Consider the following 11,251-nt stretch of genomic DNA (forward strand, 5'->3'; position numbering starts at 1 on the left):
GCTGGTGTGCATATCCTTCCATGATTGGGGTCTTCCATTATTCCTGCCTCTAGTACTGAGTGACACTTCAGATATGTCACTAAATGCAACTACATAAATAGAACTATATATCTACAAAACATGAAGTGTCCTAAAGCCAGAAAACTCAGTAATTTGTAGTGTTCCATATACATGCAATATGATTAAAAACTACCAGTCATCTGGAGACAGCTACCAATACAGAAAAGAAATACCAAATTTTTGCAAAACAGAATTCTCTCTTTCCCTACCAGTCATTCTGAAAACACCATTCCATTACAACAGTCCCTGAAATCTTTGGAAACAGGAGCAGAGTGGCATTGTGTAGCATTGCTGAGAGACTCTCTAGTGAGTCACTTCTCTGATCTCAGTTATTTATTAGATGTTATTTAGGAAAGCCTTTCTCAAAAGACCCTTCCCAGGAAGCAAGCGATGCCCTATGGAACATTACTGTGACAGTGAAGTGGAACAGCCATGTGGAGCACAGGTCACCCTCTGCCTGTGCTCAGTGGAGCAAGAGCTGTGCTGTGGGGACAGTGTGGTCAAGGGATGTTTCAAATATGCATGGGAGGTGACATGGACAAAGAGAACAGCAATTCAGGAACACTACATGCACATTTTCTTCCAGAGACATCAGCTGATAGATAAGATATATCTCAATTACTAATTGAGCCAGATATAAAAACTTTAAAAATTTATCAGTGAACTTCTGTCAGCTGGACACAAAAAATATGGATATATATTAAGGAAGGCTTAGCACAGCTTTGGGTATGTGTGTCACATGACTGTAAAATTGCAAGATAAATGATTAAATGACTGGATACTGTGAGATTTACTGTCCTGAGCACAAATCTAACTAAAGGATATCTGTAAGATATCTGCTAACTACTTGTTAGCACTAATTACTGCACATCTAATAAAGGGGGCCTCAGAACAGTCTAAGCAATAACAGCGCACAAGCAGTACAGTCACTAATCACCACAAATGTAAAAGACATTACACAGTAAGGGAGTTATGGGAGGAAGATTCAACCTACCCAAAGTAGGAATCCTAAATTAAAGTCCATGAGCCAAAAGTGTAAGTTACAATATGTATAAATACCCTAAGTAGAAGTGGGTAAAGTAAAACATAAGAAAATATGTGCAACAGGCTGCATTTGAAAAAGAGTGCCCCATGCTGAAATCTACATGTTTTTGCCTTATTTTGTGTGTCCCCACAATTATCATCTGAGCAAGGCAGATACCAGCAGCTAACATGGAATTTTCATCCCTTTGTCAGGTGCACATCATGTTGCTTCAACTTTGTGTAACTTTACAGAAAAGGAAATTAATTCTTAGCATCAAAGGGACAGTCTCATTTATGCTCGAAAAACAGCTTATCTGCTGGAGAACCTAAACTGAAAAAAAGTCCCTCCATGAACTCTCAGCACAAATCAACAGCAAAGTCAAGATCATGATGAGGCCTGAAAGTGGCAGAAGAAATGGCTGGGTGGTGCCATACACTATATTTCAAACATTAGCTATAGAATCTGGCAATATGCTTTGCATATGAAATATTTTCTAGTAAATATGCCTGCTTGCATCAAGTAAGCCCTTTATGATTTCTTCATCCTCTCCTTTAACTGACGTGTAAATGGCAAGTAATAACGAAGCCATTTACCAACTGAATACATTCAAGACCCTCATAATTGTGGAATTACTGAAGTTAAAGCCTCAGAATTTTCTCTCAGAAGAAACAGACATCAATCCAGCTGTGGAGGTTACAAAACAGTTTCAAAACAACCTTATTTTTCATTGCAGACACAGAAATAATTATACTGACTAGTGGAAATGCCAGACAAAATTGTGTATGATGAATCTTTGTCTCTACTAGCAAAGCAAAATCATCTGCTAAATACTTGGGTGGTCAAGCCTGGTGTGCCACTGTAGAATTGTTAAGTTTGCACCCCACTTCAAAATCATAGAGTAGTTCAGTTCCTTCCAGTAATGATTAAGTTACGATGTGCTCCAGTTGCCATCACCTGAAGAGAGGACAGCTCTTTCCTATTACATGTCAAAGTCCTGGAGTTCACTGTCCAAGCTCCATTTAAGATTCCCAAGAGAGAACTTTGTCTCTATGTTTCTCACTTATATTGAAAACTGAGTAGGTTATGATGATGGAAATCCTGTTTTAAATTGTTTTCTTGGTCCCCTGTCTCCCTAGCAGAAGACAGAGTTCATGAAGTATACAGGTTTCCTGCAAGAGACACCATCCTGTTTATGTGGGCTAGATATAACCGTTGGTTGAAATATTTAATCCAGCAATCCTAAACTTTGTACGACAGCTTAAATATGTGTAATTAACTCAAAAACCTCTGAAGTAAAATTTAACTTCAGTAACACGAGACGAGTCCACTGATACTGCTCTTGTATAATGTGAGCATTCGGTTCCTTTGGCAGGTACCAGCCAGTGAGCAACAGGCCCCTGCTCTTTCGTAGGAGATGGCTGCCTTCTTCTCCAATCTGGTGAGTATCTGCTCACATCTTCTCAGGCCTCTGACTTACAAGGACAAAGATAACATAATACTAGAGATTGAGGTTCTTTAAAGCTTTTTAATTCCTTTGTTACAGAGATTGTCTTTCCTTTCTGTGTTTAAACATCACAAAGAGCAGAGGGGCTTGGGGCATGAAGATCACGTTGCATCACCTTTTCTACACAACAAGATAAAGTGAAATGAAATGAAATGAAATGAAATGAAATGAAACTAAATTAAATTAATTTAAGATCTAACAACAGCTCTGGCTGTTCCACCACTGACTATGCTACTTTACTTTGTCTTCTAAATTACTGAAAACAATATTAAGCACTCTGATTACTTTCTAAAATAATTAATATATTAATGGTACAGCAAAAGGCTGAGAAATCATGACATAAACCTTTAAATTAATTCCTTTCTTCACTTCATCAAAAGATAGTTAATATAATCCATCAAGAGATTCCATAACCTTAAAAAGGGAAGAAATGATATGTATCATCATACATTATGGTTTGGTGTACATTGGTTACCGTAGATTGCAGACAAGGAAACTGATTACTTCTTCCCCGCATCCAGGACTGACACCTTTATCCAGCCAACCTGTCAGATGTTGCAGGCCTACAGCGAGAGTTGCACTATTGAGAACATCTTTTCAAGCTCCTTTTCCTTCTTGCAAGCAGAGTGATGGATTATCACCCTTACACCAGCATGTTGTTTGCTATGGCACTGTGGCTGATGGTCGTGCTTTGGCAGCAGATTAGAGAGATTCTGAAAAATGTTTAAACTTAAAAGGATCTGGAGTGGACAAAGAGGAAGGACCAGTCTACAAAGTCTCTGGCCTTGCACAGAACTAGAGTAGTGAGAAGTTGATGGAGCTTTTGATTTTTGCTTTGCAGGTTCAGTTCCGGGGACTACTTCAAATGATCTTAGTGCTGGGAATTGGTGGTAGTTTCCCATATGGATTCCATATTTCTGTCATCAACTATCCTTCTGTGGTAAGTAGCCATCTCCCTGAGGCTGAAAACACAAAAGTGAGAGCCTGCGCCCTCCATTCTCCCATAAATCCCAAACTTACTGAGCATTCAGCTGATATATCTTAGCCTTTTCTTTGGCTAACAGTAACATCACATGTGTAGAGAACTTTTTCTCCTTTAAAGAACTGGATAGCATTTCCTGTTTTGAATAAGTTCTTGCCATGTAGTATACAAGCACCCAAAGGAGGGCACAAAATGAGCTCTTAGCATGCTTGCCAGGAAGCTTCCTGACTGATACAGACTTGAAGATTTTTCAGTGTGATCTTAATAAAATTGTTTTACTAAAAAAGTCTCAAAATAAGTCTAATATTAGAACCACAGGCTTGACCTGAAGTACAACAGCCAAACATGAACAGATCTTACACCCATTATCCAGCCAAATCTCGTTTTATTTTCAGCACATCAGGAAGTTTATTAATGAAACCTGGATAGATCGACATGGCTCTCCCCTCCATCCTGAGACAATCATGCTGTTGTGGTCGTTCATTGTGTCTGTTTATGGGATAGGAGGACTCCTGGGAAGCCTCTGCTGTGGCTACCTGACTACAAAATACAGGAAGTAAGTGCTTTTTGTAACAGCTCAACTATCAGAAAATACAGGGAAATACCAAGGTGGACAAATAAATCTCTTCTTTTTGGTTGAAGCAGCCCTGTTGAAGACAATTGATTGGGTTTCCTGGCACATCTACTTTTCCAAGCAGTCTTATGTCCTACTTATCTGTCCTCCCCATGGAACTGTGTTCTGTAAAGGCTGCAGTCATCATCACATCACCAGATTAATGCCTCTGGGAGCAGTGGCATAGAATCATATTCTCTTCAAGGTCCCCTATCACTCTCATAAAGACCTCCCAAGCTTTACAAACTCCAATAAAGGAGCTGTGTGTCTTGTGTTGTAACACATTATATGCAGTTACTCAAACACCTGGAAAATATCCTTATGTGACAAAGAAGAGTCAGATTTCCATTTAAATACACTCATTTGGGGATGGTGATATTACATTAAATATTCAGATCTACTCCAATGAAAATATGGAGAGAGGAGAAAAAAATAAATTACCTGTAACTTCACTGTAAAGATATAATCAGCACCAAAACTAATGTCCAAGAGACTTCTCTGTCCTTGGCAATCCATCTGATGCCTTAAGAGGCCTCCCAGACACAGTGACTGGACAGGAGTAAAAGAATAAAATAGGTAGTTATTTGAAAGGCCTTCAAAGGTACACCCTGGGAGCCACAGGCTATTGCCAAAAATGGACGCCAAGGTGGATGACAGGTCACGAGTTCTTCACACCTTTATAGGTTTGGTTCACTTGCATATCCGGGTTAATTCTCCAATTAAAGCTTCAGTTCAGTGAGGTAATTTCTCCTCTGCTGCCCCCCCTTAGAAGCTCTTTGGATTATACTTTTTGGGCCTAGGACAGTCTGGGTGACCTGGGGGAGCAGGGCTGGAGAGGCTTTGTTACGTCTACCTAGCACAAGTGAGCAGAACTTAGCAAGCTACAAGAAACCTCAGAGTTACACTCTAAGCAGTACAGAATCAGGAAAATATAAAAGTTAAAACCTAGGCATCACATCTTACTGAAAGTCAGTTCCAAACTATCTTTCCCACTGGATGAAGGAAGGATTACTCACCAGTCTGGTCTGTTCTCGGTGCCTTGTGTGTAACACCACTAATTTCATTTGCAGAGAAATTGGCAAACATATCTTCTTGGTGTGATCCACTTAAAGATCTGCTCCACAACACACTGATCCAGAGGCCCCTCATTTGGGTCTCAACAAACCATCTTAGCCTGCCTGCAATTGTGTTCTTTCCTAACAGGTAAGTGCCCCCAAGAAATTTCTTGTGGGACACTGCCTGATCCCACACACAGAGAGTCTCCCAAGACTGGAAACAAGATCATGCACTTCGCCCATGGGTTATTTAACACATGGAAGCCTAACCACTGAATCACAGCCTAAACGCAGAGTCTCTATGAATCCTTAATGTGTGCAAGAGGGCTCTTGTCTAACAATTGTCACAGCAAAACATCTGAGTGCAAAAGACTTTGAGACACCAGGGTGGTGAGCACACCAGCCCATGATTCCCACAGAATGACTTTTGAAATGAAATATGCCTCTAAAAAACTCTGTCTGCCATCTCAGATCACCCATTTAGCCAAGAGTGGCTTTAGTACGAGCCATTCAAGAATGGGACCTGTGGACTCAGACTATTTCTGGGGAACAACCTGACATTTTATGAGGACTTACAGCCATTTAAAAATCTTGGTGACAAACTGGGCCAGTTCTTCAGTCTTTTTCCCCACTTGTACTGTAAAAATGCTGAGAAAGGGTTCCAACTCTTTAAATTCTAACATAAAAAATTAATTAATTCAAATCTAAATGATCCTAAAATTCTAAAGAACCATTTTATCCAAAGTTGAAATTATTTCAGCCATTCCTCAAAACAGTAGGAATGGCTGTACCATGCTTCCTGTCACAGCAAGAGTAGTCAAAAGAGTACAAGAGTTTCTCATTTCACACTAAATTTTCAAGGTCTTTTTTTTTTTTTTTTCAGGAAAAAGTGCCAGATGTTCACCAACCTGATCATGTTGGTAGCTGCACTTTTCATGGCCCTCAGTAAAACCGCCAAATCTTTTGAGATGATTCTAGTCGGGCGCTTTCTCTATGGCATTGGTTCAGGTATGTCCTCATGCCCCTGTGGCCTGCAAGGCCTGCAGCCCCCTGACTTCCCATCCCAGGGTTGTCTCTACAGCCATCCTCGAAGAATGATTTTTAAAGCAAATATACCAGGCACTCAATGAAAGTGAAAGATATCATCTCTTTTGCAAGAAATTGTAATCTAAATACCAGAGTGAATGGAAACAATATGAGACGATGGTCAAAAAGTTAAGCTTTTCTAAATATTTTAACTGTCATTTATCCTCTTCTATGTTCAAGGTTTTTCTCTCAATATACATCCTCAGTATGTAGGAGAGATTTCACCCAAGAAGTTGCGTGGGTTTACCAACTCCACTGTTGCTGTTTTTCTGACCCTGGGAAAACTCACAGGACAGGTTGTTGGACTACGGTAAATTCTCCAATCTTTCTATCAGGTTGCACTAAAAGTAGAAATGTTTCTATAACTTTACTCTGTCATCTAGTCAGTGACTGAGAAACACTCTCATCCTCCCCAAAATGTGACTTAGCTTATAGCAGAAGAAAAATATTGATCATATTTAAGGGAAACATTGTTTTAAATATAGAAGGCAGAAAATTATTTTCTCATAATCTGATTTCTTCTTATTTCCACACTCTTTCTACTAGGAGACGTCCCCTTCAAAATCGATTGCACTTACATGAAAAGTCTTAGATGCTTTGGTCTCGTGGCCAAGCAGTGGTCAAATAAATCTCATCATCTCTCTAGACATTCTCCTGGGTTCCAGTGATATTCAGAAAGATTTTCAAAATAGCAAATAATTATTTTAAAATAAATTTTCAGAAATAAAAATAGGCAAATTTGTGAAATTTGCCAAATGAAAATTCAGGGGTTAGCTCCAGTGCACCCTTGAATGGAATCTGAGCAATTGTTATCACTCAGAAAAGCTTCCTGAACATTCGTTCCATTATTTCAGCATAATTTTGTTTCACATACACTTTCCAGGGAGATTTTAGGAAGCGAAGCTTTGTGGCCATGGTTGTTAGCATCTAGTGGACTTTCAGCATTGGTTCAACTGGTTACCCTCCCATTTTTCCCTGATTCACCATCCTACCTCCTGATACAGAAGGGTAATGAGGAAGCCTGCAGGAAAGGTAGAGTGTCTGCTTTCCTCACTTATTTCACTTCATCTGCTCTGTTACAGCCTCTGCAGAAGACAAGAGGCAGGGCAGAACTGTACTGCACACTGCAGTGCCATTGAGCAGAGGCAGTTTCACATACAACACTTGAGGTACCTATGACAATACGTCTGTATTAACCTGGGCCTCACTTAGCCTCGTTTAGTCCATGAAGACAAGAAACATAGATGTGTATCAGCATGTCTAACATTTCCCACCTTGGTGGGCACTGCTTTATTTCTTTAAAGGAAATGATGTGGCAGTGCTCTTTTTTTGTATTATTAAATAAAATGTACTTAAATATTTACTTTGTTTACAGTTAAGTAAACTCCACATTAGAAATCTGTGCTATGCTGACAACCAGAGAGACAGAATCCTTCCAATTGCCCACTGCCCCTGCAGCAACCAGATGGCACAAGCAGCACCAGCACCAGCACCTACACCAATGGACAGGCAGACTAAAGGGTTTAATGCAACCACTCCTGAAGGAGCTATCCTGGTAGAATAATTCACTTCCTTCTTTCTCCCCTACAGCCATCAGGAAGCTCTGGGGGGAAGGAGACCACCAAGCAGAAATTGATGACATTATGAAGGAGAAGGGTGCAATGGCGAGCACAAAAACCTTGCGTGTCCTTGAAGTAATAAAAGAACGATCTCTGCGCTGGCAACTTTACATTTTGATGACTGTCATGACCACACTGCAGCTCTGTGGAATCAATGCAGTTGAGTGCTCTCTTATCCCCAGAACAAGAGACAACGCTAGGCAGCATTACAAACCCCTCAAAGTCAATGTTATTAACCAGCTTAGAACTGTATCTCAACTGATACACTTTTTTCACAGGTGCATTTCCTCTTTGCATTTTTCAGATATACTTCTATTCTTTTGAAGTGTTCCACACAGCCAAATTTGAAGAATACCTTATCCCATACGTGTCCCTGGGAGTTGGGTTGTGTGAGTGCTTATCCTCTATACTGTGTGTAAGTCTTTTCAGAGTTGCATTTGAAGGAAAAATTTAATGTGGTCAACAACTCTGCTTTTTCTTTCTTATAACCAGGCTCAGGGAAATTTTGCATAACCTAAGCCACACGTTCCTGCTTCTGCAAAACCACATGCAGGATAAAAAGAAGCTTTTTTCCCAAATTATTTGCACGAGTGTATATCTTTGGACTCACTTTTTTTCCTGCAAAATAATAATTTTCTGATGTTCTGGGTTAGATGTGTGTATGTATGTGTGCACAATTTGACATATGCCAGCATGCAAGAGAGGGAACTGTCTAATGACAGCCTAGGATTGACTAATAAACACAGCTTAATTAATAATGAATTCCTTTTTGAAGAAATGAATCAAATTTGTTAGGAATTAAGAGACTCTCAAATGACATTGATCTACGGCTATTACGTAGACAAATCTTCCTCAAAGAAGACATGGAGAGAGGAGGAATTATTTCCTTTGAGAACTGGGATTTATGATCCATGTTTTCTGCTTTTCAGAGCACCCTTATAGACCGGTTTGGGCGGAAGGTGCTGCTATGGGGCGGATACACGCTGATGTGTTCTGTGCTAGCACTGCTTACCATGACCCTGTCACTGCAGGTAAGAGCCAGCAGCTCTCTGGCCACTTCCTGAGCACCAGCCCACCTTTCTGGTCTTAACTTGCAGAGTATGTATAAAAACTTCAGCCAGTGGCAGAAAATACAGAGCTCTGCTATTCTGCTGTGTGTGTAATGGTTTGATATCGCTGGTTTCTCACTTCTAGCATCGATTTTTCTGGATGCATTACTTCAGCGTTATCTTGATCTTTCTGTTCGTTGTCTTCTATGGAATTGGACCATGTGAGTACATCAGGGGTTTTGCTGGGAGGAACTTTTGTATTGTATTGGTTGGCAACACAACTGGCAGAGGAAGAACAGACTAGTGCCTTGCTAAAAGAGTTCTGAAAATTAAAGAGGGAAGGGCAGACACATACAAGTGGGACACAGTAAAAGGATACAGACGCCTCAAATTTTATTGCTGATCACATGATCTAAATAATTTAAAACACAGTATCGTCTTCTCCAAAGGATGTGAGATAGAAATTTCAAAACAATTTCTAAATCACTCAGCTAAAAACAGGATTCTAGGCATTGCCAGGTATGTTATAGTAATCATCTTCGATAATTTAACAAGTTAAGCTTATGCCTACCAACATACTCCAGGTGAAAATGGCCACAGGATCCAAAAGGGAAGATGGTTTTATAAATTACTGCACCAATAACAACTACCAGTGCAATATGCAATGGCACAGATCCACTGATACCAGAAAAAGGAGTCCAGTACGTACAAGAGGAACCTAAATTAACTGCTGTATTCCATTTCTGGAATCAAGGTCTTTCACCCTCATACCAGAGGCCACCTACCAACAGGCCACCTCTTCTGCCTGTCTGTCATCTCTTCCACTGCCATTGGGAGGAACTTCAGCAGAAGCAAGGAAATGAATAAACCTGGTGTGTGTTTGACTTTGCTTTTTCAGCTGGAGCCACTGTATCTGTGATGGTTGAAATCTTCAGCCAGTCATACAGACCATCAGCCTTTCTGATTGTTGGCTGCATCAACTGGATGGGACTGTTCGTACTTGGGATGATTTTTCCAGTAATTGTTGTAAGTGACTCTAACAGGATCCCTCTTTCCAGGCTAATCTATTTCTGAATGCTGACAGGGGGCAAAATAATAGCAATAAACTGTAATGCCATGCAAAGCTTAGAGCTCTGTCCAAACACCAAACCCACTCAGAAATTCCCCAGGCCTGTCAGAGGAGCAGCAGTTGGACTCAGGTCAAACATGACCAGTGGAAATTCCTGGTTTGATACCTGTCCTGGATTGTGTATTGACCACACCTTTGAATTTGAACTTCTAAGACACAGGCTTGCACTAAAGGGCAGAGAAATAGAAATGATTTTCTTGTTTTCCTTACACTGTCTCGCATTTCTGCTTGCAGGATAACCTTGGACCCTTCTGCTTCCTTATCTTTTTGGGAATCCTTGCTTTATCAGCAATTTTCATCTACCTGTATCTTCCTGAGACCAAGGGAAAGTCAATCATGGAAATAAAAGCAGAATTCAACAAGCTGAACTTTGGGAAAAAAGAAACATCTGTCACTGAAAATAACTTTCCTAAGGAACAGGTGTCTTGCACCAAGCTCTGAAAGTTCAGAGAAGAAATTTGTACAGAAAACAATGTTGCAACAGAAGTAAAAAGGAAACATTAAAAACAGACTGCAAGCTCTTCTGTCTCATCTATTTTTTCTTTTTTAAGATAGATATGAAACTCACTATGCTAGAGTAACACTAAGTACATCATAAGCAGGAAGCTGCTGGCAAACAGCTCAGAGAAGAGTATCAGAAATACAAAAGATGAAGTAAAATAATTTAAGATGACAAACCAAGGTAAAGTAGAATCAAGAAGGCTCAGTGACCATCAGTCATGAGGCTGGAGAAACACAGAGGTCTAAAATATTTGGCTGACAGGGACGCAGAGGAAAAGCTAAATACATGGTTTAGGGTGACCCAAGCAGATGCAGACTAAAAACATAGCACCTCAAATTCAGAAAACAGGTTTCAGCATGATGACAGAGAAAAAATATTGAAAGTGAAATTTGATGTGCAACAATCCTGGAGATGTAATGGAAATCTCAGTGGAGAACATCCTAGTAACTCCAGGCAGGGAGAAGGACCTGCCAAACAGAGATATTCTTGCATGCAAAAGAGGTAAAATGGCTGCTATAAAATAAAGCAGACTCTCGACAGCATCTTTGGTGTCTAAGGAACTGATTTCCAACCTGGTGCATTGGCTTCTGGGAATTACATCAGATGTTTTCACAGAAGAAAGAGTTTG

General features: G+C 40.1%; 1 protein-coding gene across 3 annotated transcripts; it reads left to right on the plus strand.

The window, feature by feature from the left end:
- Nucleotides 1-391: 391 nt before the first annotated feature.
- LOC104688591 (solute carrier family 2, facilitated glucose transporter member 11-like) lies at nucleotides 392-10,642 on the plus strand. 3 transcript variants are annotated; one of them, XM_010398148.4, is made up of 12 exons: nucleotides 392-2,522; nucleotides 3,430-3,528; nucleotides 3,966-4,126; nucleotides 6,122-6,246; nucleotides 6,505-6,634; nucleotides 7,208-7,356; nucleotides 7,915-8,102; nucleotides 8,248-8,358; nucleotides 8,873-8,974; nucleotides 9,138-9,213; nucleotides 9,891-10,018; nucleotides 10,356-10,642. In XM_010398148.4, the coding sequence occupies exons 1-12, from the start codon at nucleotides 2,499-2,501 to the stop codon at nucleotides 10,560-10,562; spliced, it is 1,500 nt and encodes a 499-aa protein (XP_010396450.1). In that variant the 5' UTR covers nucleotides 392-2,498; the 3' UTR covers nucleotides 10,563-10,642. The 3 variants fall into 3 exon arrangements, with proteins under 3 accessions (XP_010396450.1, XP_019140841.1, XP_019140843.1); XM_019285296.2 differs by lacking the exon at nucleotides 392-2,522 and having other exon boundaries at nucleotides 3,403-3,528; XM_019285298.1 differs by lacking the exons at nucleotides 392-2,522; nucleotides 3,430-3,528 and adding an exon at nucleotides 5,254-5,386 and having other exon boundaries at nucleotides 4,042-4,126.
- The last annotated feature ends 609 nt before the right edge of the window (nucleotides 10,643-11,251 follow it).

This window comes from Corvus cornix, chromosome 15 (genome assembly GCF_000738735.6).
Source record: "Corvus cornix cornix isolate S_Up_H32 chromosome 15, ASM73873v5, whole genome shotgun sequence".
Classification (NCBI taxonomy): Eukaryota; Metazoa; Chordata; class Aves; order Passeriformes; family Corvidae; genus Corvus; species Corvus cornix.

Coding starts and splice junctions, on each gene's coding strand:
- LOC104688591 (XM_019285296.2), top strand. CDS start 3,403: ATGGAGCTTTTGATTTTTGCTTTGCAGGTTCAGTTCCGGGGACTACTT. Junction 7,357..7,914: donor TGAGGAAGCCTGCAGGAAAG/GTAGAGTGTCTG, acceptor TCTCCCCTACAG/CCATCAGGAAGCTCTGGGGG. Junction 8,359..8,872: donor GCTTATCCTCTATACTGTGT/GTAAGTCTTTTC, acceptor TCTGCTTTTCAG/AGCACCCTTATAGACCGGTT.